At 44.3% G+C, this 27,236-nt stretch overlaps 2 protein-coding genes across 15 annotated transcripts in view; one reads left to right on the top strand and one right to left on the bottom strand.

The window, feature by feature from the left end:
• The window catches only part of Slco5a1 (solute carrier organic anion transporter family member 5A1), a 168,918-nt gene that overhangs the window by 137,160 nt on the left and 4,522 nt on the right, over window positions 1-27,236 (top strand). For 3 of the 5 annotated variants that reach the window (XM_052718373.1, XM_052718372.1, XM_052718374.1), the window contains 2 exons: window positions 1,236-1,300; window positions 5,542-11,511. In XM_052718373.1, coding sequence (XP_052574333.1) covers window positions 1,236-1,300; window positions 5,542-6,002 — 526 coding nt within the window. In that variant the 3' untranslated portion in view covers window positions 6,003-11,511. Of the gene's footprint in view, window positions 1-1,235; window positions 1,301-5,541; window positions 11,512-27,236 lie in introns of those variants that run through there. The other 2 variants (XM_052718376.1, XM_052718375.1) reach the window with 1 other exon arrangement.
• Window positions 16,973-27,236, bottom strand: part of Sulf1 (sulfatase 1) — a 165,752-nt gene continuing 155,488 nt past the window's right edge. For 8 of the 10 annotated variants that reach the window (XM_052718367.1, XM_052718363.1, XM_052718366.1 and 5 more), the window contains one exon: window positions 19,323-19,532. In XM_052718367.1, coding sequence (XP_052574327.1) covers window positions 19,443-19,532 — 90 coding nt within the window. In that variant the 3' untranslated portion in view covers window positions 19,323-19,442. Of the gene's footprint in view, window positions 19,533-27,236 lie in introns of all 10 variants that reach the window. The other 2 variants (XM_052718371.1, XM_052718368.1) reach the window with 2 other exon arrangements.

The following is a 27,236-nucleotide window of genomic DNA, read 5'->3' as shown; positions in this document are numbered from 1 at the left end:
CACCTAGATCCTCTGTGGATGAGATAAAAAGCATAAAGTACTCCATCATGTGGAAACTGTGTGGCCCGTTAGTAAATTGATTTATCTGAAGCATCTCACTCTTTTCCACTGTAATTCTATAAAAAGTGTTAAGTAGATTATATAAGGGCTGCCTCACTTTACAAATGTTCCGAAGTGTTCAAGCATGGCAATTTATGAGTTGGCCTCTAACAGCAAATCTCTGAAGAAGGGTCTTTTAATCTCTGCTAATTGCAAAATCAATAGGTTCCAATCTTCCTCTTACATGAGAATTATTTAGAACATCAATTTTAGGTGAGGGGGAATATGGCTTGAATAAGCTTATTTCTCTGGCTCTTCATTTATGTGTGTGTACATGTGTATGTGCATGAGAGTATGCCTGTAATTTCTGCTTTTACTTTGTCTTAGTTGGGATTTCTATTGCAGTGATGGAATGCCATGACCAAAAACAAGTTGGGGAGGAAAGGCTTTATTTGGCTTACACTTCTACATTATACCCCATCATTGGAGGAAGTCAGGACAGGAACTCAAACAGGGCAAGAACCTGGAGGCAGGAGCTGATGCAGAGGCCATGGAGGGGTGCTGCTTACTGGCTTGTTCATCATGGTTTCCTCACCCAGGACCACCAGCCCAGGGATGGCACCATCCACAATGGGCTGGGCCCTCTCGTATCAACCATTAATTAAGAAAATGCCCTACAGCCAGATCTTATGGAAGCATTTTCTTAATTGAGGTTCCCTCCTTTGAGATTCTAGCTTGTATCAAGCTGATATAAATTAGCTAGGACATACACCGCCCCCCATCTTGTAAGAATTATGAAAATGATTTTCATTGGATACACCTTCAATTCTGGAACATTGAGACAGGCAGAGAAAGAGAATAAGAGACTACAATGGTTAGGATAAATGTTTACAATTTTTTCTTAGTAGAAGGGATTTGGGGTGCTCATTTAGAGGAGCCCCTATCTCTTCAGCCAAGAGCCTTGCTCCTTCTCCATTATTCACACAGAAACAGAATTAATCAGCCTCTGGTGGAGACATGTCTCATCTGTGATTTACTCAGGGAGTCTCGGTTGGTGACTGTTACTACATTCTAGTGGATTAAATATTTTGAGAAAACATCCTAGTATATGGCTCTGCCTAAGGCAGGCTCGATTTTACTGGCATTTTCTTGGAGCCACTGTTTTAAAAACCACTGTTTCCTTCTCCTTCCTCTAGGTCTGTGGAAGATGAAGAAAGGCCCTTCGCACTGGGAATGCAGTTTGTTTTGTTGCGAACACTTGGTATGTCCCCCAAATTCCCAATTGTTCCCTTAATTCCTCTTTGCAGTAGGCAAATGCTACGGTCCTTTAAAAATGCAAACTGAGTCACTTGGTGTCATTGTGGGTAGAATTAGACAGGTTTGCGGTTGAGAGGACGCTTACACTTCCTCATTATTTGATTTGAACTAGAAGTTGACAAGGTCATTGCATAAAACAATAGAAAATGGATTTTAGGTTAGTTTCTTTTTGACTCTGAATACAAACTAGTACAAAACTCCCCTAGAGTTTTATACAGTAAGAAATAAGAAATCAAGAAATTTGTAATGACTTTGTTACCTGGCTTTTTGGTCTCTTGATGCCTTTTGACACCAATGTGAAAGAAACCAGGGTGTATATTACTTGTGACCCTTTCCGTTTCTTACTGCTTTAGGGTAATTTTATTGGGTTGGTTGAAGTGTACACCTGTAGAGTTTTCTGAGGAAAATATCTTAAAAAGCAAAAAAGAACGGTCACAAAAGTACAGAGAGGCTTCACACCCCAACAAGGAAAGCCTTGTGGGTGTCAGTGTGAACAGAGCAGGAAGGTAACGCATCACTCCTTGAAGTCTTGGGACCCTAAGTGGGAAATGGACCTGGAAGCTGCCCTGCCTCATCTGTTTGACAATCAGTTGACTTCTTCCTCAAGCTTAGTTCCCCTTAAGTGGAGTCTGTCATTTTCTTCAGCTGGTGTTTCCCTGGACTAATCAGTACCATTGTTCATGGGACAAGGGGAAAAAAAACTGGTTTGTTTTTAATTCGCATTTCCGTTTTGAAAGGTGAAATATCTTCAAATGGCACCTTGCTCTCCTTTGAAGCATTCACACTCCCTGGAATTCTGTGTGCAGTGAGTCAGGGTTGATGGCCTTAAGGCCAAAGCCGAGTCCAATAACCTGCAGCAGAAAAAGTCCCCTGGTGTGGTTTGCAGTTTGGTGCTAATAGGACTTTGAAGGTTTTTGAAACTTCTGCTGTTAAAATATGTTGGTTACAGAGGATTCAATACAATTGCACATTGTTAAGAATTATGCCTCGTGCTTTTTGCCCTAAGCTAAAAAGTGCTGCTTTTGTTGTTATTTCGGGGTTTTGCATTTATTTATCTCTTTTTGTCTGGGTCTTGCTATGTGTATAGCCCTAGGTGGCCTGGAATTTCCTACGTACACTTCATACTCACGGTGATTTCCAACCTCCTCCTCCTCCTCCCAAATGTTGAGATTACAGTTGTGCACCACATGCCTGGTTAAAAAGGATATTTTCAAAGACAGAAATTTGTCAATCAAAGTGATGATTGAGTTGAAAAAGAGAAAAAACATCCTTATTTTGGCTCTGCTCCTCTCTGACAGGAGTTGGGTTATTTGACATGAATTTGGGGTAAAGGAGAGTCACCTGCAGAACCATTAATAAGCCAGGAAAGCACACCACCTGGCACTTGTTACCCAGCTCAATTCTGTCTTCATTTATATTGGGTGTGCAGAAGTGTAGTTAAGCTAACCACCCAAATTTGATTTTCTCCAAATTTCAAAGCCAAACACTCCTTAGTCCTCTTAAGAAAGTTACCATTTAATCTTACCAGTAGGCTTCATTTTAAAGATTTATTTTATTATTTTTAACTATGTGCCTTTATGTGTGTCTGTGTAGGTGTGTGCATGGGAGTACAGATGCCAGACACAGGAGGCCAGAGTCATTGGATACCCCGAGTTGGAGTGAGGGTGGTTGTGAGCTACCTATGTGGGTACTGGGAACCAACCTCTAACTCTGGAAAATCAGTCAACTCTCTTAATTGCTGAGCAGTCGATCTCTCCAGCCCTTAGACCTCATTTTCAATAAGTAGAAATGACTTTAAAATGTCCCATTCACAGACTCATGAGCTGTTAGGTGTCCCTTTTCTTTTCTTTTCTTTTTTCTTTTCTTTTCTTCTCTTTTCTTTTCTTGTCTTTTCTTTTCTTTCCTTCCTCCCTCCCTCCCTCCCTCCCTCCCTCCCTCCCTCCCTCCCTTCCTTCCTTTCTTCCTACAGGGTTTCTCTGTGTAGCCCTTGCCCTAGAAGACCTCTGTAGACCACCAGGCTGGCTGTGGGCTCGCAGAGATCCACCTGCCTCTGCCTCCTGAGTGCTGGGACTAAAGGCGTGCACCACCACCCAGCCCTAGATATCCTTTTCCATTTCATCCTGCTTTCTCTTCTTTCCTTCTTCCTTCCCTGCTTCAACCTATCCAGGTCTTACCTCTATGCACTGAGCAGTCATGGACTGTCACACAAGTTCTTAGGATGCCAAGCACAAAAAGGAACAGGCTCTGTATCAAGGGATTTATGGGGTGTCGAATGGCAGAGGCTTTAAGTAAATGCTCTTTGGTAGTTGATAAAGTGGAGGTCTACACAAGACATAGTGGCAGCAGAGTGCTGTCCATGTGGTCCAGGAATTGAAAGGAGAAATGGCATTAGCCAGATGGGTGAGTTAGAGTGGGGGCACATTTTTTGGCAAAGGGTGTGGTGGAATTCTATCTAGTTAAGCTTGCCTTCTTGTGGAATTGAAAGAGGTGCCTGTTACACACAGCCCAGACAACAGAGCTTCTATTCCTCCTAGATCTTTGAGGAGCTTCAAAGATGGATTGTAGGCCACAGTTCTCTCCATACACCAAATATTTTTGTGAAGTTACCGTTTGAAGTGGGGCTTGCCGGCTGCAGCGGGTCTGAGTGGAAGGTGCGACCCTATCCTTTAGCAGCCTGCCAAGCTTGCTCCGTCAGGGACCCCCACTCAGGAGAGGTGGGGTTCTCCACTGAGCTACAGAGAAGCATGTCAGGGTGAGACAGTAGGAAGTTCAGTAGAGTTTACTAAGTAGACACTCGATCATACTTGAGCATACACGCGCCCATGCTAGTGGGAGGCACTTAGGACAAAGACAGTATGTACCCGCGGGTGGTCCTGCGCTTCTCAGGAGAGTGTTGCAAACCAGTGTCTTACCAGTAGCCATATATCCAATTTTGGTGGCTTCTGAACTTACTCTGTTTAAAGAGCTTCTAAGAAACTTTTTTAAAAAATGTTTTTTTTTTCGGTAAATGAGATCAGAGGGTGGGTTTTGAAGTGAATTGGATGGGACTGTAGGCTGATAAGACAAAACTGTAAGTCACAGGGTTGTGTTGAAACCCCTCATTAGACTGGATCACCATGGAGTTAAGATGGGTTTTGACTATAAACAAGGTCATTGAGATCTTGTCTGTGATATTCTCAGACAAACTAACAAAAACATGTGTACAGCTGAGAAAGGTTCTTACCATGCGGGCTTTTGCATGCTTTATTGCTATCTTAACATTTTTTTTTTTGAAATACCTCTATAAAAAGGAATATTGTCTTTATGGAGACAATCTTTACAGTTTATTTTGTTAATTGTGCTGAACTTCTGTGTGTGTGTGTGTTGCTGGCAGGGGTGTAAGACTTTTGTTGAGGCCAGGGGTTGACATCTGGACATCTTCCTCAATTGTTTCTCTACTTTATTATTTATATATGTATTTATTGTCACAAGGCCTCACTACATAGTCCTGACTGGCCTGAAACTTACTATGTAGACCAGGCTGGTTTTGAGTTCACAGAGACCTTCCTGCCAGCTCTGGGGTTACAGACACACGCTGCCACGCCCAGCTTTTTATTTTTTCCATGTGGGTACTAGAGATCTGAATTCCTGTCCTTGAGGATACACATCAAGAACTTTACCCATGGAGCCACCTCCCTTTGTGCTAAAATTCTTGACTCTCGGCTTCAACAGACTTCAGGCGGACTCCAGGGTGAAGGGCCTCTTTCCATTTCCATGTCCCCTTGACATTCCCTGTCTTTCTGTCCTGCTCCAACCTGGCATAAAGGGGACAAGAACTTTGAGTTTGAAAGGATTTTGTGTTGGCGTTTTTGGCAATAGACAATTCTTTCGACTCTACTGAGGTCTCACTGTTAAAACTCTATAAAAAGTGTCCAGTGTAAGAACCTGGGAACCATGGAAAGCAGTAGCTACTTTTATCAACCTAATCAGCACAGAGATAGCCTGAGTTGTAAAGCGAAAGATGCTAAGTATTTGATGTTTATTTTCATAAGTAAATTGCAATTAGATGAACATGTCTTTAAGAAAATTCAATTAAACAAAAATCCTTCTCTTGGCATTGGACAAGCTTTGTTGTTAATGACAGATCTGTTTTCTCTTATGGGATGTGCTATACCTTTGTGTTTCTCTTTCTCCCCATGACTGCAGCATACATTCCTACTCCAATTTACTTTGGAGCCGTGATTGACACCACCTGTATGCTCTGGCAGCAGGAATGTGGCGTGCAGGGGTCTTGCTGGGAGTACAACGTGACGTCGTTTCGTTTTGTCTACTTCGGTTTGGCGGCTGGCCTCAAATTCGTTGGCTTTATTTTTATTTTCCTGGCCTGGTACTCTATCAAATACAAAGAGGAGGAACTGCAGAGGCGGAGGTGCAGAGAATTCCCGCTGAGCACTGTGAGTGAGCTAGTGGGTCAGCCCAACAAAGCTGAGAAATATGCCCGGACTACATCATGCCCAGCCTTCAGCACCCAGGGGGAATTCCACGAAGAAACTGGTCTGCAGAAGGGATTCCCATGCACTACACAGACCTATCCTGGGCCTTTCTCAGAAGCAATAAGTTCCTCTGCAGACCCTGGGCAGGATGAGAGTCCCAATTCTGTTCTGTAGAAGTCCCTGCTGAAGCCTGGAAAAGGAAGACATGTTTTGTTGGTTGAGTTGAATATGGCGAGTTGAGAAACACCTGTGCCTTCTTACTTTCTTTTCTTAAACCTCTACAGACACAATCCTCAAACCAACAAAACTCAGTATACACAGCCACTACTGATTGAGGGCTGGATACCTCAACAAGACTGGAAGCCTTTCCCCTCTTTTTTTTCCAGGGAGGAGCTTAGATACATCTGTTACCACTTCTGCTGGGTTCATTTAATGCTCTCGCTCCTGTTTGGCACAAGCCTGCTGTCCATGGTTAGCCATGGGAAAGGCTATGACCACGCATATCATTAGCATACACTCCAGAGAAAGGTGAGCTCTACCAAGACTTTGCATTTGCAAGTCAGAGTTCTTTAGATTTGAACACCTACTGTGAGTTCTGCTTCAAAGCACAATAGAATTTGCCTCAACTATGCAACTGGATTGGAAGAATAGAAGTGTGCCATGCTTCTTCGGCTTTCAGAGAGCAAACCAGATGTGTTTTTGATGAGTGGAAGCTGAATGCTCCCTAAAGCACTGTTAATAGCATCTTAAGCCATAGCAGACCTATCAATCAGGTAGAAAAATTCCAAATGCTTCAAAGAACTGTATACTGCATTGTAATGAACGATAACAGGATTTCCTAAGATATATTTTTCTCTTAGTCTGTTTACTCCATCATAAGGTAGATCAAGTGGCTGCTGAATCATACATCTGATAGCTTGACTATTTAAACTACAGTATTCTTTCATAAGGGGCTTTAAAACTAGTGTGCTAAACAATCTGGCTAGAAACTGTAATTTGAGATGCTTAATAAGGAAGAAAATGATGGCTTTCTTATCTGAGGAAATGGCTGTAAAAATTCACCTCCTCAGGGCCCACTAAAAGTAGCTAAGAGTTACTACTACCTTGACATTCAAAGTAGTTGATAAAGAAATTCCCAGGGTAAGACTGAGTCCTCACTGGGGATTTCACTTATACCCTCAACATACTGGCAATTCTCTACTGATTTTTTTCTGTATAGGAAATGCCATGGCTGCTTCAGAAAATGAATAGTTCAGTCGGGAAAGCTATAGGATAGGAAAATCACTGCAGAGGAGATGGGAGATTTGTCAGCCTCACACAGAATATGGTCCTCCATTAGGTCAGGAGTTAGCATGGTAAAGCAAATGACTCTACCATCCTGAATCCCGCTTTCTCAGAGCTAGCAACATCATTTCACAGTGCCCTTTGATCTCTGTACTCATATCCCTCCTGCAGTGATTCTGAGAGAAGACATTGCCCTTCCTAAAGACATCTTGGGTTCGTTGACAGGCATTCATTGACAGCACTATCGCTTGTCTTAGGCACTACTTGGGAGGCTTTGTGTCTGGGTCTCAAGATTGAGGGCTCTTGACAGTCTTCCTGCATGAGATGGTAACTCATGGGATCTGGCTGCAAGGGACCAAAAGGCTCAACGTGTCATAACGTTGAGACCTCTCTGTTGAGCAACTCATGTCATGTAAGGTGAACTCGGGAAGTGTTTCCTCGTCTGGAAGAGAGGTGGCTGGCAGACCGGCTGTGACCCAGACTTTGTACCTACATTCTTGGAAGGTCACTCAAGTAGAACTGTGGAAATGTTCCTAGGTACAGGATTGATTTCCTGCCCATGGAGCAAGGCCACCAGTCAAGTGGTTTTCTGGAGACATGGAGTTTGTGGAGGAGCATTCACTATTTTACTGAATAATGTCTATACATAATAGAGCTAGTAGTGCCCAGGTGAAAAGGACTTTGCTTGGACTCCTGGGCTTGGCTGTCGTGGAGGTGGGCAGTGATGCTCAGCTAAGGCTATCACTGCTGTGTGCCAGACTTTGTCCAGTGTAACAAACATGAAAGCTTTTCATAAAATAGTGCAGATTAGCTGAGGGTGTACTTTGGGGACTCAGCGTCCCTCTTTGCCATCTGTGGATGATCTTAAGCCTTTAGAAGGGACAGTTTTCTTTGGTGTTGATGCTAAGATATGTAGGTTATGGAGAGGCTGTGCTTTCTTAATTTTTATGTGATAATTTAGACATTATATTAAGAGACTTCTGGTGGAATTGGTCCTGGTTTGGTATTAAGGTGGATGGATTCACCAGGGGTAATTAGAAAGGCCCTGATGCCTTTCTTCCTTAAATTCAGTTCAGCAATTGCTGCCAGGGTACCAGTTATGTGTTGATCCCATTTGCTGCTCTATGAAATCCTTTGAGATGCTGAGGCCAGAACTCAAAGACATTCACATGGGATGTGCACTACCATATGTGACTAGAGTTCCTGGTACTATGAATAGCAGATGTGTTATCAATGTGCTGTTGGTGAATGTAGAATAAGTGGTGAAAGGCAGGAGGGAATGAAGTTCTGGATTAGGTACCAAGTCAGGATTGCTCCCCAAATGTTTTAGGCTCTGGCAGCAGCGTCAGACTATTACATAGCCAGTGAGTTGACTATTTTATAGTTAGTACCACCCAGCTGTACATATGGAAGAGGTCTTCTGTGTTTCTAGTAACCTGGTTGCGTTACTTGTAGTCACAGCTCCTAACAGAGATTTTAATTGCTGCTTTCTGTTCATAGGCTTTGAATTACTTGTTTTGACAAAAGGACACCTTGTTCTGCCTTCAGCTCTATAAATTAATGTGTTGTTTGGCTTTAATATGCAAATATAATATCCAGCTCATTGATTTAGAAACTCTCAAGGGCTGAGGGAGGAGGGTGTTGAAGAACATATTTTAATAATTTTTCTTCGTGTGTTGTCTTGTTCCTTGGAGGTGGAGTTAATTTTTTTTTTTCTTAAACAAACCGGTCAAAAGTCATTCTGCACGCTGTGGGGGATGGGGAGAAATGGAAGCGAGGAGACAGATTAGCATTCGGTGTGGTGACTGTTTGCGGAGTAGTTTCCCAACATCCAACACCCATGGCATTTCTCTCTTTAGGAACATGCAAACACGTTCTTCTTCAGCGGTGCTGGATCAAGCTCAGGACCTTGCATATGCTAAGTACAGGCTCTCTCTGGAGCAGTACCCCAGCCTTCTTGGGAGTAGATTTTTGTATGCTTGTTTGTTTTTAACAGATTTGAATCCGAGGCTCAGAAAGTCAGTCATTTAGGATGGTGCAGAGCGGCAGCGACAGGGGCTGAGACGGCTCTCTCTGACTAAATTGTTCGCTTGTAATATTTAATACAGTTCAGTGTAAACAAAGGCCAGCTGTCCACTGTAAAGCAGGTTAGCACGTGTCACTTTTTGATGTAGTATTGTTTTGGAAGAATAGAGACATTCTTCAAAACAGAGACATTTCCTTTTATAAATAGAAAAAAAAGCATAGCACACACCTGTGGGAGCCATCCACACTCAATGTTTAGCTAGATTTTTTTGGAGTAAATTTCTTTATGTAGCCAAGTATGATATTAAAAATCATTTGTTATAACTTACCTCAAATGCTTATTTATAGGTTGTGTTTAACTGAGAACACATCCGGTTTAGGTATTAATTGGGACCTTAGCAGAATTTCCTGAAATGAATTTTTATGAAAACAAAGGTTAGTTCTGATTGATTGCATCTGAGCTTTGGGGATTATTTATGTTTTTCTCTCGTGAGTAGATTAACATTTCTGCTTGTAGACAACTATGAGTTTTCACATTCTTAATGAAGACTTAAAAAGAACATAGAAAATACACACCAAGCCACCGACCCCATCTGTTACCTCAAGTGACTGTCTCATTAAAATGCATCCGTGCACTCAGGGAAGCCAGTGCCCGCAGAAGTTTCTAGAGGAGGGCTCCCGAGGGTCTCAGAAATCCTACGTTTCACCAACCATCCAAAATTTCTTGTTTGGTCCACAATTCCAGTCTTTAGTGAACTTACAGCCAGGAAGTGTCTTTTTTCTTTTGTCTTTTTGAGGCTGTTTTTTAGAACCCTGTATGCACCAAGGAACAGCAGCACAGTGTGAAGGGACACAGCACAGTGTGAAGGGACCCAAAGGCCCTGTGGGAACTCTCCCGTGAGCCCCAAAAGCAAGTGCTTGCCTAGGGTGCATGACTGTGTGTGTATGTGCGAGTGTGCACGTGTGTGCGTGTCCTAGAGGCATAGAACGTGAAGATAACTATTGCTGCAAAGGTACATGCTGAGTATTCTAAGTAGCAGATAGAAACCCCGAATACTGTAACCCCAGAAATTGCCTGGAAGCTAGCCTCGCTAATTCTGTTCTCCAGACTTGTGACTAATCTTCTCATGTCTCTGCTTTCTCTTCCACTAAGGGCGGGGGTGGGGGTGGGGCCGCTGGCAGGAGAGGCTAGGCTGGTACTCGGGTGCACTTTATCATTTCAGTCTCACCTTTCCTGACAGCTGTAGAGTACTGTAGCGCCAGAAGCGAAGTCCTCCTGCTGCATTGCAACCAGATTTGTGTTTGTTGGAAGAGGTTTGATTTTAAGCACTTCATTTTTACTCAGCCTTAAGAAGGATCAAAGGTGACCAGAAGCTCACCTTATCGCTGTTGGCTTTGGCGACATTAAAAATAAAATGCCTTGGTGCTAAAGTGTTTATAGCTGCATGTTCCTCTCTGAATTCAGTGTTTCAATGACAAGGGGCTGCATGTGCTGTGTGTTTGGAAACCTGGGCATTTTCCCAGAGAACAAGCCCCCTTGGCTCTCATTTTCACAGTTGATGAACTCTACACCGTAAACATGACAAGTGTAAGGGAGAATCCTTTCCTACGGAAAAGTCAGTGCTTTTGGTATTTAGTTTAGCAAGAAAAAACAGATGCTGAAAGTAATTTCAGAGAGATAAAAACCTATTTAGATAACCTTCTATCTTCTCCAGGAAGCTTCGAGCCCTGTGAGCTGTTCGTTCATTTGTTTGGTTTTGGTTTTAGCATTGGGGTCTGATGCTGTGATCTTTTACTGGTCGTCTACTATACATGTCAAAAGTGATGAAGCGAATGTTATTGACAACTGAAGTAATGGTAAGGGTGTATTAAAGGAAACTGAAGGGTAAGATGTGACAGAGGGCATTTTTCTTATGATATATACCTCTACCCCAAACCCAAATGTTAATCTAGAAGCATGAAGCCCAAGTCAGCCTTTGACTTTGTAGTATAAGGAAACGTGAAGCTGTGTCAAATGCGTTAGGACATCCGCAGAGTGTAGCGTGTGTGTGTGTGTGTGTGTGTGTGTGTGTGTGTGTGTGTGTGTGTGTCTGTCTGTCTGTCTGTCTGTCTGTGTTACTTTGTAGAGGCATGTTGGTGATGAAAGGCTGCTTTGAGTTATTATGTAGTGTTTGATTGTGTGGTTTTTAGAACAAATATTTATTTGGAGACCTGTTATGCCAATGCAAAGGGGTGTATGACTTATTTCCTTATGTTTAATGAAACTGACTGTCAAAGGACTAATAAACCTGGGTTTACAACACCATGAATACTTGATCACTGAAAATTAAGGAAAAAAAAACGTTGAAAAAAAATAAAGTGTGTTGGATTGAAATGAATTTGTCTCTCAATTTCTTGTTGCTTAAAGTGAAGTGATGGCTCCTGAGTAACCCACAAGTCAGTTACTGGATACAGTCAGCCTGGTTACTGACGGGACCCGGAGGCAGAGCGTTCCATGTAGAAACTATTACGACTGTAGTCTAAGGCGCCCACTGTAGCACACTTTTCGTGAACTTCCAAAGGGAATAATTTTAGGTAGCTCATCACTTATTCCAATTCCAAACAGACCTTTAGATGGAGGGACTCGATCCTCGAACATGGCTTGATAAAGGATGCTTCCCCACTCACCTCAGCAGCCTCCACACTGCACATCCAGTCGGGGATGGAGGGGCAGAGGCCTCACCTTGAACCCACACCACGAGGGACTTTTTAATGGCTGATCTTAGTTGCCGAGTGGAGGCACAAAGAGTCCAAAGAACGGTTCGTCTGGAGGTAACACACATCACTGGCTTGTGTCACTGGCCCAAGGTAGTCCCATGGGTTTGTCTAACTTCCTGGGCTCCAGAAAAGAATGTGGGAGCAAAGGTGAGCATTTGCCGGGTATTGTTACTGCAGAGTGGGCTGTGCCCAGTGGTCCTCAAAGGCGCCCAGCTTGTTCTTTTACAGATTTGCAAATACAGGGAACACTTACAGCACGGAAAGGAAGGACTTCCCAAGGTGAGATTATCAAATCTTTGCCAACAAGTTAGTTAGGACACCCCACCCCCACCCCATCCCGTCGCTTCCAGATGACAAACCCACCCTTTGTTGCAAAAATAGCCTGGAGCCGATCTCTGGCACAGAAGCTGTGCTCAGACTCTACCTGGCTGGAACTTAAAAAAATAATGTATGTGTGTGTTGAAAATTTTCATCCCCTGTGGTGTGACCGGCTACTTCTGGGAGGCCCCTGGAATGAAGGGCTGTAACCTGGAATTGTCAGTAGAATGATTCCTGTCACCCCTAAATTGCATTTTTGTCAGTATATTTTATCATCACAGAAATAAAAGTAGAATGGAAAAAAATTCTGTTCATCCCCACGTGGTCATCGGAGCAGAGTTATGGGGCCCAGTACAATGTTTCAATACACATACACAATGTGAAATGATCAAACCAAAGTAATTGGCATGTCCATTGACTCCAACACTATTTCTTTTTTTTTTTTTTTTGGTTTTTCGAGACAGGGTTTCTCTGTGTAGCTTTGCGCCTTTCCTGGAACTCACTTGGTAGTCCAGGCTGGCCTCGAACTCAGAGATCCGCCTGGCTCTGCCTCCCAAGTGCTGGGATTAAAGGCGTGCGCCACCACCGCCCGGCCCAACACTATTTCTTTATGGTGGGAACACTCAAACTCATCTCTACCAGGTATTTGAAATATACAGTTCAGTGTCCAATAGTTACCCTGCCTCATTACAGAATGTTAGAGGCTGTTCCTGGAACTCATGAAGCACCCCCCCCCTCCATCCTCCCCTGCCTCACACCCCTCCCAGCCTCTGCTCATCCCTATGTAGTGCTCTATGTTTTACCAGATCAAAAATTCCAGCTTCCGCATATGAGTGGGAGCATGTGCGTGCTAGTTGTCTCCCTGTGTCTGACACATGATTACACTTAACATACTGTCCTCCAAGTCCAGCCAAACTCCCGGTTTGGATGTCTCTCCTGACTGGAGAGAGTTTTCCGAAGGCATTGGCATCTGAAACTTCTGGGTGAGAGGCGGAAGGAGGTGAAAGAGACGTCGAAATAGCATCATGAGTCACGGGCTGAAGCCCGTGGATATATTTAGTCTGCTTTGAGCACTCTTACTGGAAGAAGAGGATTGTTCCATTTTGCATTCTCCCTACACACCTCATGGCACACTGAAAGGGTCAGAATGGTCCAAAGTACGTGAGTGGCTGGTGTATGAGTGCGTATGTGTGCTTACCGGGAGATTTCTTCCTGCTTGCCATAGCACATTCATCGAGAAAACCACTCACACAAAAGTGGATGATGATGCCTCTCCCTTAAGCTAGTAAATATGAACTATGACCAGAAATGTTGCCATCTACTGGGCTTCCTCACCCCCAATACCAGGGAACGGCCCAAACTCTCAGGCTCGGAATCTGTACCCTCGCTCCCCTCCCCCACTCCACAGACCCAACAAAGCAGGTTCAAGGATTGAGTGGAACCGGTTCAACTCTAGCAGCTTTTGGCAGCTGTTGAAAATAGACATGGTGTGTGCAGAGTGAGGCAACAGGAGTTCTCTTCCAATTGCTTAAATGTCCTGTAACCTGAACATACACACACACCCCCACACACCACACACACACACACACACACACACACACACACACACACACACACCCACACACACACACACATCCCTACACACATACACGCTTGGCATTAAGAAATGAGCAGTAGGGAGGGTTAGAGGGTTATAGACTTTGGTCACTTCATTTCCTTGCTTTAACCCAGACTCAGAGTTTTAAGAGCAGTTGATAAAGCATCCAGTGTTTTTTTGTTTTTGTTTTTGTGTTGTTGTTGTAAAATTGTCAGTGAACCAGAGATGGTATCCATGGCTTCAGCACATACGAGCCAAAGAAACACTTTCAATTGCACAAAGTCATAGCAAAGCTAGGAGATCACATTCCCTGCTCACCTTTGATTTTAAATGCCAGCATTTGACACAGTTCCAGTTTATGATGCCAGCACCAAACAGTGGAGAGCTGGAACTGTACTTTGGGCTACTGGAAGACTGAGAGCGTAGGCACCGAAGAAAGGGCAAACTTGCCGCGGATCAAGACATGTTCTTGTCTCATCCTCATACATAATAGTAAGCACAGTTACCTTAGAAATCACTATAAATGGTCGTTTTGCGCTGGATGCTGTACTCCGGTGCCATCTAGTGTTTGTTATGAAAAGCACATGCTCTGCTTTTCTGCTCCTGAGAGGATGGTGGGCCCCACAGGCAAGTCCTTTCTTCTGCTCCTGAAAGCTACTAGAATTGAACTGGTGCCACTCAGTCCTTGAACTTGCTTTATTGGGCTTGTGGGGTCGGGGAGGGGAGGGAGGATACAGATTCCAAGTCTGAGAGTTTGGGACGTTCCCTGGTATTGAGGCTAAGAAACTCAGTAGATGGCAATATTTTTGGTCACATTTACTACCTTAAGAGTGAGGCATCAATCAGCTTGAAAGACCTCAGCATGCTGTCTCTTCGTGATGTTTCTACCCCCTAACAACAGCAGGAAGCGTCTGAATTTTAAAGGCCAGTCTCTGCGTGTTTTGTACAGCTTTGCACATGTCGTGAAGGCCCACGACACTGTGTGCTGGCAAAGTCTTCAGTTTAGAGAAAGACTAGCTCACTGCGCCACGGAATGACACCACATTAGGGCATTTCTTGAGTGTGGGATGAGCTGGTAGTGGGGGAAAGCCACAGGTGGCCTCAGGAAACCACTGCAGCTCTTAACAGCAGTTTTGTGGGTCACGGAAGCCCGCCAAGACCCAGCACTTGAAGCTTTGTTTGGGAATCTTGCTTGTCATCCAAAGATATGCTGTCTTCTAAAATAGTCTTTGGAAATACCCAACAAAATTCGACTCCAGTGGGAAATTGAACAGTGGCCACACCCCCAGCCCAGCCCACTCCTGGTTTTCGGGAAGATCAAGAGCAGCCTCAGGTATAGTTTAAGTGTGGTGATGGGTTTTTTTTGACTCAGATGTCAACACCTGCCGTGTTGACAGTGGGCAGGGGAAGCAGCATCTGGGATGGGACTTCCAAGGCCACAGATGCTCAGTGTAGAGTCCCAATATCTCCCCTGGACAGTCTGGGAAAAAGAAAGCACATAGACTGAGTAGTTGCCATTGTTAGTCCAAAGCCCTTGCTTATTTCTGCAAACAGTTATCTTAGAGAGGTGTATGGGGCTTTCCTGAGCTCACAAAAATCCTAAGCGTTAGCGTTCAAAATGAAGTTAGGGTGGCAGGATCCCTCAAACTCACTATGAAGTTGAGGATGACCTTGCACTGCTGCCCTTCCTGCCTCTACCTCCAAGTGCTTGGATTGCAGGTGCCATGCCTTTTGTGAAACACCAGAGACCCACCCCAGGTTTGTGCATGCTTACCCTGCACTCTGCCACCTAGCTATACACCCCCCACCTCAGCCCCAGAGCGGTTTAGGAGTCCTTGAATGTCTTGATCACTCCTTGTCTTACCAAATAGGGCTTTATCAAATGGGGTCCTACTGCAGTTTTTCTCTTCCCTGATGGTGTGTATTTGTGCTGTGAATGCATGTATGATGCACACGTGTCTGTTAAAATGGAAGAAGAAGAGAGCAGCTGACTTTCTTTCTTCATCTTCTGAGTCCATGGCAAGCGGGGAACGGACCACAGAGGTCCGCTCAGTCCTTCTTGCTGCCGCCTTGGTCACAGATCAAAAGACACCCTCAGGCAGCCACCCGCTAAGGGTCCTTCTATCTCTTGAACTGGGTTCGGAACATAGCTCTGGAGACATACGGCCTTTTTGCATGGTGTAGACTGCATAGATATTCACTGAATTGTACCCAGGCAGAGTTTTTTTGGGGGATGTCAACACATGGCCTGGGCACATTTTATAGAAGGGCACACACTGCAGGTTCTGTCACATGTGGAAACTTAAAAAATGATTGGCAGGAAAGTAGAATGATAATTACTGATGACTGGGAGGGTCTCTTAGGATGAGGTAGGCAGAAAGGAGATCTGACCAGGGCACACACGAGTGGAAACAGCACACCGAATCTTTTTCGTATACACCAACTTGAGTTATTTAAAAAAGAAGCATGGAACAAAGATGAATTTCCAGACACTATGCCCTCCAAACTTGTTAGATCTTTTTGATGTTATGTATGGATTCCTCAAGGACCGATGGGCAAGTCTTAGAATGCTTTGCTACACCCCTCCTTTATTTCTTTTAACCTCTAATCTGGACATTCACAGATTTTTAATTTCTTATCTGAAGGCCATTCCAAGAGACTTTCCACACACGGATTTGGGATTTGTCCGTATCAAACATGTAAGGTCTTGGTGGGCAGTTAGGTTTACCTCAAAGCTCATGGCTCCCTCCAAACTCTAAAGCGCTGTTCATGGGTGAGCCTTCTTGTTTTTAGAGAACTCCATCTGTGACACCCAGGACCAGTGAGGGGGTTCACAAGGCCTCAAGGAGGATTATCAATATGGGGTCACTTGCCCAAAAGTTAATCAGTATTTTTATATGGTGAAGACGGAGCTCTGGGCCCTGGCCCTGGAGCTCTGGGCCCTGGCCCTGTACAGAGCTGTTCTGCCTCATCCTTCTGGACTCCAAGGAGGCAAATCCGCAAAGGTACTAACCCGAGAATGGTCTATAATACATGGATTTGGGGTACTTTGACAAGTATAGCTAACACTTAGTCATGTAAGGTAAGAACCAGACTCAAGCTAACATGTAGGGAACATGTGGGCCACAAAAGCTGGCTTAAGTTTACTTCTCTGAAACGGGTAAAATGTTTCAACACCTTTTATTTCAAGAAATATCGCTTCTAGGCTTTCCTGAAGCCAGAATTGTTCTATCAGAGTATCACAGAGCATTACATAGGATTAAAAAAACATAGTATGCTTCCTAATATCTTGAAATCTCTTTACAAAGCACATCATTCAAGACCATAAATACGTTTATTCCGTCAGTCAGCAGCTGCCAGCCACATCTGATCAACGGCTACTTAGCGTATGTACAGGCTCTATGGTAAAGACTTACGATTACCAAGGATTCAACCATACCACATTAGATTTCCTTGAAAAGTGTTTACCTTAAACACTTAACAAAAACACAACTTATCCACATGTTTGAATTATCTAAAAGTCAAAAGAAAACCACCAACCAGCTAAACAATAGCGAGAAGACCTTGGGAAGGAAGAGGATAATGGAAATTCTTAGTGAGGTAATCCTTTGAGTGGTCTCTAAAAGTCCAGGAGAAACAGGGTGACATCAAGAATACAGATTTTCAAAAGCAGTTTTGAACTATGTCTTTTAGAAAAATCAGAGCGTGGTGATAGTTTTAAAAATATTCACATACCAGCCGGGCGGTGGTGGCGCACGCCTTTAATCCCAGCACTCGGGAGGCAGAGCCAGGCGGATCTCTGTGAGTTCGAGGCCAGCCTGGACTACCGTGTGAGTTCCAGGAAAGGCGCAAAGCTACACAGAGAGACCCTGTCTCGAAAAAAAAAAAAATATTCACATACCACAATGTTTATAAAGCAAATACTGGTGTGTTTAAATTTTACAGCATTCATGATTTTAGTTTATTAAAATTGTCTTGTAGAAAGCCAAAACTATACATATTTTCCCCATATTTAAGCTTATTAACCAAACCAAGAAAAAAAAAGATTAAAATAAAATGGCCTTTGTCCTGTCCCTTTTTCAAGAAGGTAACCAAAATTTAGCAGTACTGAGCATATATTAAGGACAGAGAGAGCAGGTAATTTTTGTTTTGTTTATTACTTATTAACTCATTTTCTTTTTTTACCACCAACATTGTGAGCCATGCCTTTCTGCTAATCAATTTTAGCACGTCGAGGTATAAAATACATGCAATGTTTTCTGGGAAAAGCATACATTAAACAATATGTGATCCATACTGTGCGTCATTGCTGGGGGGATCTATTCTTTTGTCCTGCCTGGGACAAACAGTGTGTCTCTGATAAGACTTTTAAAAAATAATAACACTACCAACCAAGCAGACACAGTATTCCAAACTCAAAGTGCAAAATCATTGAACCAAATATGAAGATGTCGAAAAATTCCAGTGGTTAGAAATGAATCCGAACTTCAGGATGCAGGCAGGGAAGATGTGTTGACGGAGTCATCATGGGTGTCAAGCGTTTAAAACTTACAAAGGCACAATTCTAGCCATTTTGACTGGATTGACTTTATATATGCATGTCCCTACAATATCCAGAAGATAATACTGTTTTAGTACCGAAAACAAAGCAACAAAATGTCCCCCACCTTTCTCTTCTTGGGAAAACAGTGAACTACAATGAGTCCACGTGTGAGCATCACCTGCACATGTGTGAGCGAGCATCACCTGCACGTGTATGAGCATCACCTGCACATATGTGAGCACACGAGTGAGTTTCTACTGCACAAACGTATCCAGAGGAGCTCAGAATGCTGGCAGTTACACTCACCACCACTAGTTTACTAATAAAAACTTAGAAGAATTCAGGCAACATTTCATCTAATCAGAGGTTAGTGGAGAGGAGGCACTGCCCTCTAGATTCGGTACCCACTCTTTTATGCCACTCTTCTGCATCTTGGCCAATAGTCTCTCTGTGGAGCTGGAATGAATAGGCTGCTCCACACCAGACACATTGAACACTCGATGAACAGAAGTTCTGTCAGAATGAACATGAGGATGCAATTGCTCTTCAAAAGCATCCTCTTCTGGCTCTGCATCCTGGGGGCATTCTCGTTGATGCTGGCTGATGGGCTGCAGCCTGCGATGAGACTGGAGTCCCAGCTCTGTCATGCCATTGCCACTGATGTCACCGTCAAGATGGCGGATCTCCTCCCACCCCATCTGTTTTTCAGTTTTACTTTTTCTCCAGTGTTCAGAATTCAAATGATTCACTTCTGGAATGTTGTTATTCCATTCAAGTCTTCTCTCTGGACTTAATGTGGGTCTGTTCGAAGGCAGGGTTTGGAGGTTGGCTGGCAAGGTCAAGGGAGGTGTTTCCCCAACCACGTGCCTTGGGTCTTCTCCCGACTCTGCAGAGGCCATCTCTGTTGACATCGAGAGCTCAGCAGAGGCGACTGGGAAGCCACCGCTTGGAGCAGCTGGAGTCCCATTTGCTTTGTTTTGCTCAGAGTGACTGTTTAGCAGTGCAAATGTTCTATCTACAGCCTTCAGGTAGCTAGTCCAGGACTCCAGACTCAGTCTAGGGTTATATCTGTACTCTTCGGTGTCGTCGTTCATACTGGATAACTCCTCCAGGCCTTGCCAGTTGGTGTCGGAAACGACGTTGGACTGACTAACCTTCCCATCCATCCCATAATTGTCCTCTGTGAAAAGAGAAACCAAGGGACCTCATTAGTGCAACAAAATGTTTTGACTCAACTTGATGAGCAATGTAATTATTTTGTAAGTTAATTTGAAATGTAATAATGAAAAGTACTCTCTCCTAGTATTGGGCTGTTGAGGAGGGATCTTTGCATACAAAGGTGACCGAATGATAGTAAGAATTGGAAAAGGAGGAGCCTGGGAATGTAAGTCAGTTGGTAAAGTGTTACGGAGCATGCTCAAATCCTGGGTTTGATCCCTAGACCACATAAAACCAGATACATGCCTGTAATCACAGCACTCAAGAGGTGGGCACAGGAGAATGAGAATTTCAAGGCCATTCTTGGCTACACAGAGAGTTTGAGGTCAGCCTCGATACATGAAATATTGTCTTTAAAATAAAAACTGGAAAAACTATCCAGCAGGTGAAAACCTCTGTGGAGTAAGCATGGCTGGTATGGAAAGGACACTGTTCTGCAGGATGAAGGGTCAGAGCCTGCTCACCTGGGTCCCTCAGCTGTCCAATGTGAGAACGGTTATAGGACAAAGCCATTTATACTCATTGGCTTCCAGGAAATTAACTACAAGATATTTTAATGTAGGAGGCAAATGCTTAGTGCAATATTTGTATTTTATAGTCCTTGGTCCTCAGTACAAAATCAAATTTGAGTGCAAATGCAATTGAGCTCTTCAAGTGATCCACCCAGAAATGTCTCTTCATATACATGATTCTTCATAGATGTATGCTTCCAGGAAGCCTCTATGTGAGTGGGTCTTACATGTACACATAGCATACCAGCTTTCTTCCTGAGAGTACACCACTGTGCTCAGATAAAATTTAGAAAAAGGCACCCCCAGACTAGTTAAATGAATTCCTCACAGCTTTGCAGCAACAAGAAAAGTCAGAAGGCCACACAAAACCCACACCTTCGATGGACCCATAAGAGAGATGGCTGTGATCTTCAGGTCACCTGTGAGCTGGAAAAAATGAATGAATTCCAAAGAATGAATATCAATCCCTGTCCCCAGAGTTGTGAGCCACACTTTGGCACCAGCCTTGGTGGAAACAAAGGGACAGAACTCAAGGTTGATTTGAAGTTGCCTGAAAGGAGATGTCACCCCCATGTGTAGACACCCTCAAGAGTCCAGGTGAGTCTTGGCCCTGACGGTGAGGGAGGCCGCTGGAAGGGATTCAAGTTGGCAGTCTCTGCAAAGCATGCTCCACAGAGAAAGGAGACAGGAAAGGGTGCTTCCATGAAGCAGGTGGCAGAGGAAGAGGGAGGCAAAAGGGAAGACATTTCAGGTCCATCAGAGGTCACGTGACTTCCCCACCCCCAGCCCCTAGTAGTTAAATGGTAAGAATATAGTATATTGGGTTATACCAGCAGGAAGGATCTCCTTTAAATCAGAAATCGTGTAAATTCTCCAAATTAATGAAGTAAAAGCAAACTAAATCTACACAAAATTACTCTAAAAGAAAACATGAAGCAGAATAAAACACAGGATCCCGAGGAAAACGTCCCTGCCCACGTCAGCCGCGAAGTGAGGAAGGCCACACTGCAGTTGTGCTGGGCAGTCGAGCGTCCGAGGGTGTGGAAACCGTCTTGGGTGAGGAAGTAGTTTGTACCAAGAATCTTATAGCCAGCCAAGCTCTCCTTCAGGCCTCAAGGCTGTAGGAAAACAGTTTGACACCACAAGAAAGCAAGGGCAACTGACTGAAAGGAATGTAACTCTTGCTAAATTTCAAAGGGGGAAAAACCGCGATTATCTTCATGAGGAAGAAATGACGGATGATGAAAGGTAAAATACACGGGCACGTGATCAAAGAAGCTCCCCCCACCAGATGGATCAGAGGGACTGGAGTAAGCAAGAGAACTTCCTGGAACACCCGTGGAGCCACTTCAGTGTGCCTCCATGAGGTACTAGCTATGTGTATGACCCGAGTGGACAGGGTTCGGGCTGCAGCAATGTGGAGGATGTTCTTACACCTCTTCAGTCATGCAATGCTGACAAGAGCTGTTCTATTGGCCCACAGGAAAGGGTGCCAAGGGGAAATTTCCCCAGGGGAAGGCCTTGTGCACAGCTGGACTACACAGGGCTCAAGATGTTTCCTGGGTCTGGACAGGAACAGACTCTCAGGACTGGGCTCTGTAGTCCTGGTGGTAGATGAAATGTTCAAGAACATCATTAAAGGTTTGAAACAGAAGATATGGACCAATTCGAACTGCTAAGTTACATATTTTCACATCCATAGAAACTTTCTGCTTCTTAGACCAAGCAGCAACTATTTCACATTTCTTGTTCTTTTTCCTCCTCTCCTTCTCCTCTTCCTCCTCCTCCTTTTTCTTCTTCTTTTGGTTTTTGAAGACAGAGTTTCTCTGTATAGCCCTGGCTGTCCTGGAACTCGCTCTGTAGACTAGGCTGGCCTTGAACTCATAGAGATCCACCTGTCTCTGCCTCCCAAGTGCTGGGATTAAAGGCCCGGGCCACCACATTATAAATGGATACATTGTATTAAATGGACACTGTTGCTAGAGTTTTCCTGCCTGGCCCACAGTCAGGACAAATCTCTCTCACCTGCCAGTCCCAAGCCGCTCAAACCCGACCAAGTAATCACAGAGACTTATATTGGTTACAAACTGTATGGCCGTGACAGGCTTCTTGCTAACTGTTCTTACAGCTTAAATTAATCCATTTCTATTAATCTATACCTTGCCACGTGGCTTGTGGCTTACCGGTACTTTACATCTTCCTTGTCCTGATGGCAGTTGGCAGTGTCTCCCTCTCTCAGCCTTCCACTTCCCAGCTCTATTCTCCTCCTTGTCCCGCCTATACTTCCTGCCTGGCCACGGGCCAATCAGTGATTTATTTATTGACCAGTCAACAATACATTTGACATACAGACCATCCCACAGTAGGACACAGAGTGCTGCATAGAATATTGGGAGTCCTAGTTCCCTAGGGAATTGATCGAGGAGTTGATGCATCTGCTGTGTGAATGAGGAGATAATGGCTCCAGCAAGGGAGGCTGAACGAGGATCGAGGATCGCCACTGGGTGGGTTTCAAGCTGTATAAAGAAGCGTGACTAGGGGACTATGCTGGTGAAACTGCATTTCTTCCTGTCACCTCAATTTCCTCTTCTCCCAGGTCCTCCAGATGCAAAGCCTTAATAACTGCTCAGGAAGCAGCTTGCTGATCTAGCAGAGACAGAAGCTGAAACCGAGCAGTTTCCAACAAAGAAGAGGTTATTAGGAACCACTCAGTAAAGAAGCACTGGGTCCATATGGTTTCTCGGGGAAGGTGTTGCCCCCCCTAGAGCCCTGATGCCATATACCTGTTCTAGAAAACAGAAAGGAAGAGAAAACATCAGGACACATTTGGTGAAGCAAGCCTAACACCGAGGGGAGAGAGCGGCAGAACAATGGCCCCCTTTGCCTGACTCAGAGATGTCCACATCCAACTCCTCAGAAGCTGTGGGCATCACTTTAGGAGGCAAAAGGGATCTTGCAAGTGTGACAAAGTTATGGGTCTTGATGGGGCAATGTTCAGGTGAAGTCAAGATGACCACCAGGGACCTTGGGGAGATGGTAATGTAGAGAAGCAGGAGAATCAGAGGAGCCCTGACTGGAACGCACAGGAAAGGGCTGGGGGCAGAGAGGAACAGTAGATGCTTATGCTGCTGTCTTCAAAGATGAGGCCATGGACAAGGGAGAGACAGTCACTTAAGAAACCAGAAAGGACAAAGAAACAGAGTTCTCTGAAGCCCTGACGTGAATGCAAGTCTACTGATACCTTTAGGCTGGGAAGAGTCATTTTAGACTTCTTGCCCCTAGAAACATAAAGGAATAAGTGCATGCTGTTTGGAGACATGGCAGCAAATTGCTACAGTGACCGTAAGAAACTAAGATCGTATTTGAATAGTAGTGCTAGCACCAAGAAAAAGGAGATTATAGGCAGATATTGCTAGTAAATATGATATAAGCTCCTAATAACCACTAGTGGGAAGAATTCAATAGTCTATTAAGAAAAGCATGCACAGCAACCCAAAATAATTTAGCCCAGGAGTGAAAAGTTTATTTTTCTTAGCAGATATATTAATATAATGTAACTTACTCATAAATCTAAAGAGAAAAAAATTATCTGAGCAGCTCATAGATGCTGGAAATCAGCTTGACAAATTCAGTTCTCACTGATGGCGAAAGCACTGATAGGAAAATTCATGGCTGTTTCCTAGCATGACGACAGTATCCACAACTTGGTTCCAAAGTCTCTCTCTCTCTCTCCTGGTGGGGATATCCTAAAAGCACCCTCATTAGGATCAAGGACAAGGCGAGGTCACACTGGAAGACTTAGTTCACTTCTGAGACGTTTCTGCACAGGGAAAGGGTAGATGTGGATGCACAGACACAGGGAAAGGGTGGATGTGGATGCACAGACACAGGGAAAGGGTGGACGTGGATGCACAGACACAGGGAGAGGATGGACACGGATGCACAGACACAGGGAGAGGATGGACACGGATGCACAGACACAGGGAAATAAAGGGTGGACATGGATACACAGACACAGGGAGAGGGTGGATGTGGATGCACAGACACAGGGAAAGGGTGAATGTGGATGCACAGACACAGGGAAAGGATGGACATGGATGCACAGACACAGGGAAAGGGTGGATGCGGATGCACAGACACAGGGAAAGGGTGGACACGGATGCACAGACACAGGGAAATAAAGGGTGGACATGGATGCACAGACACAGGGAGAGGGTGGATGCGGATGCACAGACACTTCAGCGGCAGTGGTGCACATCAAGTCCATGTCTGGTGTCCACTTCCCAGACCTCCCAATGGGAATTGGTACCCAGAAATTGCTGCTTCTAGATGCTGGGTGGCAAAAATATAAGCTGATCCTGGACATATTTCAGGGCATCAAGCAAGTATTCAAGAACAATAGGGAACTTTCCAGAATCACACAGAGGACTTAAAGGGAAATTCCTGGGACACATTGGGCATTACAATAAGGACAGGAAAAGAATTTCCCGAGGAAAATGTAAAGCTTTGCACCAGCCTTACACAAATGATGGCTGAAATGGGAAGTTACTTGTTCATGGTAGAACATATTGAGAGCCCAAGAAGGAATAATGGGGCTGGAAAAAATCCATTTGCAGCCATCACATTAATAATGACTAACTCCAGGCTGGAGCAGGGCTCAGTGATAGAGTGCGTGCTCCAACACCAGACAAAAATCAAACAAACACAGTGAAGGACCAGGCCAAAAAAAAAGTCACAACTGCCAACAAAAGTGAGTAGACTGACTGTTCGTGAAAGAGAAAGACAAGCAATTACATGATGGACGAGCCTGGCAAACAATACATCAGCCAAATAACAAGCACCCAGAGAAGAATCCCCAGGGCCCAGCGCTGTTTTTAATAATAGTCCTGCCCCACATAGACAACTCCCATCTCTAGACAAACGTCATGTTGGGGGGGGGCATTTTATAAAGCAACTGGCTGGTGGCCTACGAAATGTCATCACCACAACGAAAAGTGGAGAAACTGCTCTAGTATGGATGACACTTAGGAAAGATGACAGTTTTATATGACATATGATTCTGGACTGAATCCTGGACCAGAAACCAAAGACTACAAACATGGCCTTATTGGAACATGTGGCCAGATGTGGCCACGGAATGCAGATTAGATAATGGTGCTTGGTTCGTGTTGATGGCCTGATTTTCGCTAGGGTACAACGGTCATGTGCAAAAATGTCCTTGGAAACTACATAGTAAAACATTTCTACACAGAGGGATATGATGCCTGCAAAGGGCTCAGAGTTGATGTAGAAAGTGTGTTTGTAGGAGGAGAGAGAGGAGATGAAGCAAGCGGGGCAAAATTTCTTAGCTCTGTCCCAACAGCCTTTCTGTAAATGCCAGGTTATATGAAAATAGAACAGCAAAAATTATTAGATATTAGGGTGGGGATATAGCCCATTTGGTGGAGTGCTTGCCTAGCATACATAGAGCTCCAGGTTCAATCCCCAGCATGATATAAACTGGATGTGGTGGTGCATGCTCATAATCTTAGCACTTAGAAGAAGGGAGAAGAGGATCAGAAACTCAAGGCCAGCTTGGACTAGGGACGCTAAAACATCTGTGTCCTGTCTCGGCCGTTGACACTTCTCAGTTCACAAAACCATACTTTTCTTTGGGCTCTTATGAAACTCTTTATTCAGAGAGCAAACACTTGACTGACTTTGTTCTGAAAAGCAAACCTTTAGGATAAATGATTTCAAGTTACAGATAAATCTCATACCACAGTGGAAACAGGAAGGTCACAAAACCACTAAAGGAAATTCCAGAATACACCTCGGTTTCAAGCTGAGCCATCAACCTTTCTGGATGGCACTTGTAAAATATACTAACTTATGTTTGAGAATGAATACTACATGCTGTTCCCCTTCACACACTGCTTCATTCATTCAGGTTGCTTTGTGTCCCATATTCTGTTCGCCACCACTCCCTGGAGCTTGTTACACAGCAAGTATGAACACAAGAAGACTGGGATTAGAACCATAGGCAGCCTGGCAGTGCCGTGGGGATGACCAACTATGCTGCCCACAGCCATCTTCAGTAATTAACTGTTACTCTGGGGGAAGAGGGACCAGTCCCAATTGCTGTGGCATAATCCTCTTATACACTGTGAAGATTTGTCACTTGAATTGGTTTAATAAAATGCTGATTGGCCAGTAGCAAGACAGGAAGTATAGACGAGGTGACCAAACTAAGGATGATGGGAAGGAGAAGGGTGGAGTCAGGAGTTGCTAGTCAGACACAGAGGGATCAGGAGATGAATATGCCATGTTAATAAAGGTATTGTCACGTGTCAAAGCATAAATAGAAATATGGGTTAACTTAAAATGTAAAAGCTAGTTAGTAATAAGCCTGGGCTATTGCCCGAGCATTTATAATTCATATTCAGCCTCTGAGTCAGTTATTTGGGACCAGGCAGTTGGGACATGGAAACATCCATCTACACCCTATGTGGACAGAGGCTAGTTGCCAAAGGTGGATCTCACTGTAGTCTGCAGCCTAGAGGATTCAGTATATAAGATCAGGTAGGTAGCCAATCTACAGAACAAAGCTGCCATGAACTGCCCAGCAACTCCCCCCAGCCACTGGGCCCTTAGCCACACTGTCAGGACTTCTTCTTGGACATCACAGCTTAGCAGCAGAAGTGACGCTTGTGTACAAAGGGAAAAATAAACGTCCACTAGACCTGTTGACCCTCATTCCACATTGCATCACAGAGTTTATGTCTCTGACACAAGGTAGAAATTCCAGAGTCCTGGGTGCCGTTTCCTGTGCTAGGCCATAGTTCTCAGTTGCTTCTAGCTGAAAAAGGGACATGTGACAAGAAAAACATTTTACTTGTCCCCACCCCAGGTGCTGACAACAGAGGGCAAGGAGGGGTGTGCAGGGGAAATGACTGATCTCTGAAGATCCTCTACAAAGGTCTGAATATTCCTTACAGTTATGTAGTTTGTTTTGGACAGGATGGACTTTCTGCAGTGCCGTGTATGCTGAGATTTCCAGTTCCTAATTGTTGACAGCTGACTGTTACACATTTTCTTTTCTTCCTTCCTTCCTTCCTTCCTTCCTTCCTTCCTTCCTTCCTTCCTTCCTTCCTTCCTTTCTTTTTCTTTCTTTC

The sequence above is a fragment of the Peromyscus californicus genome, unplaced genomic scaffold, assembly GCF_007827085.1.
Source record: "Peromyscus californicus insignis strain IS unplaced genomic scaffold, ASM782708v3 Scaffold_5__1_contigs__length_169319896, whole genome shotgun sequence".
NCBI classification, from domain to species: Eukaryota; Metazoa; Chordata; class Mammalia; order Rodentia; family Cricetidae; genus Peromyscus; species Peromyscus californicus.
Note: the sequence above shows the minus strand (reverse complement) of the source record. Positions and strands in the feature narration are given on the sequence as shown.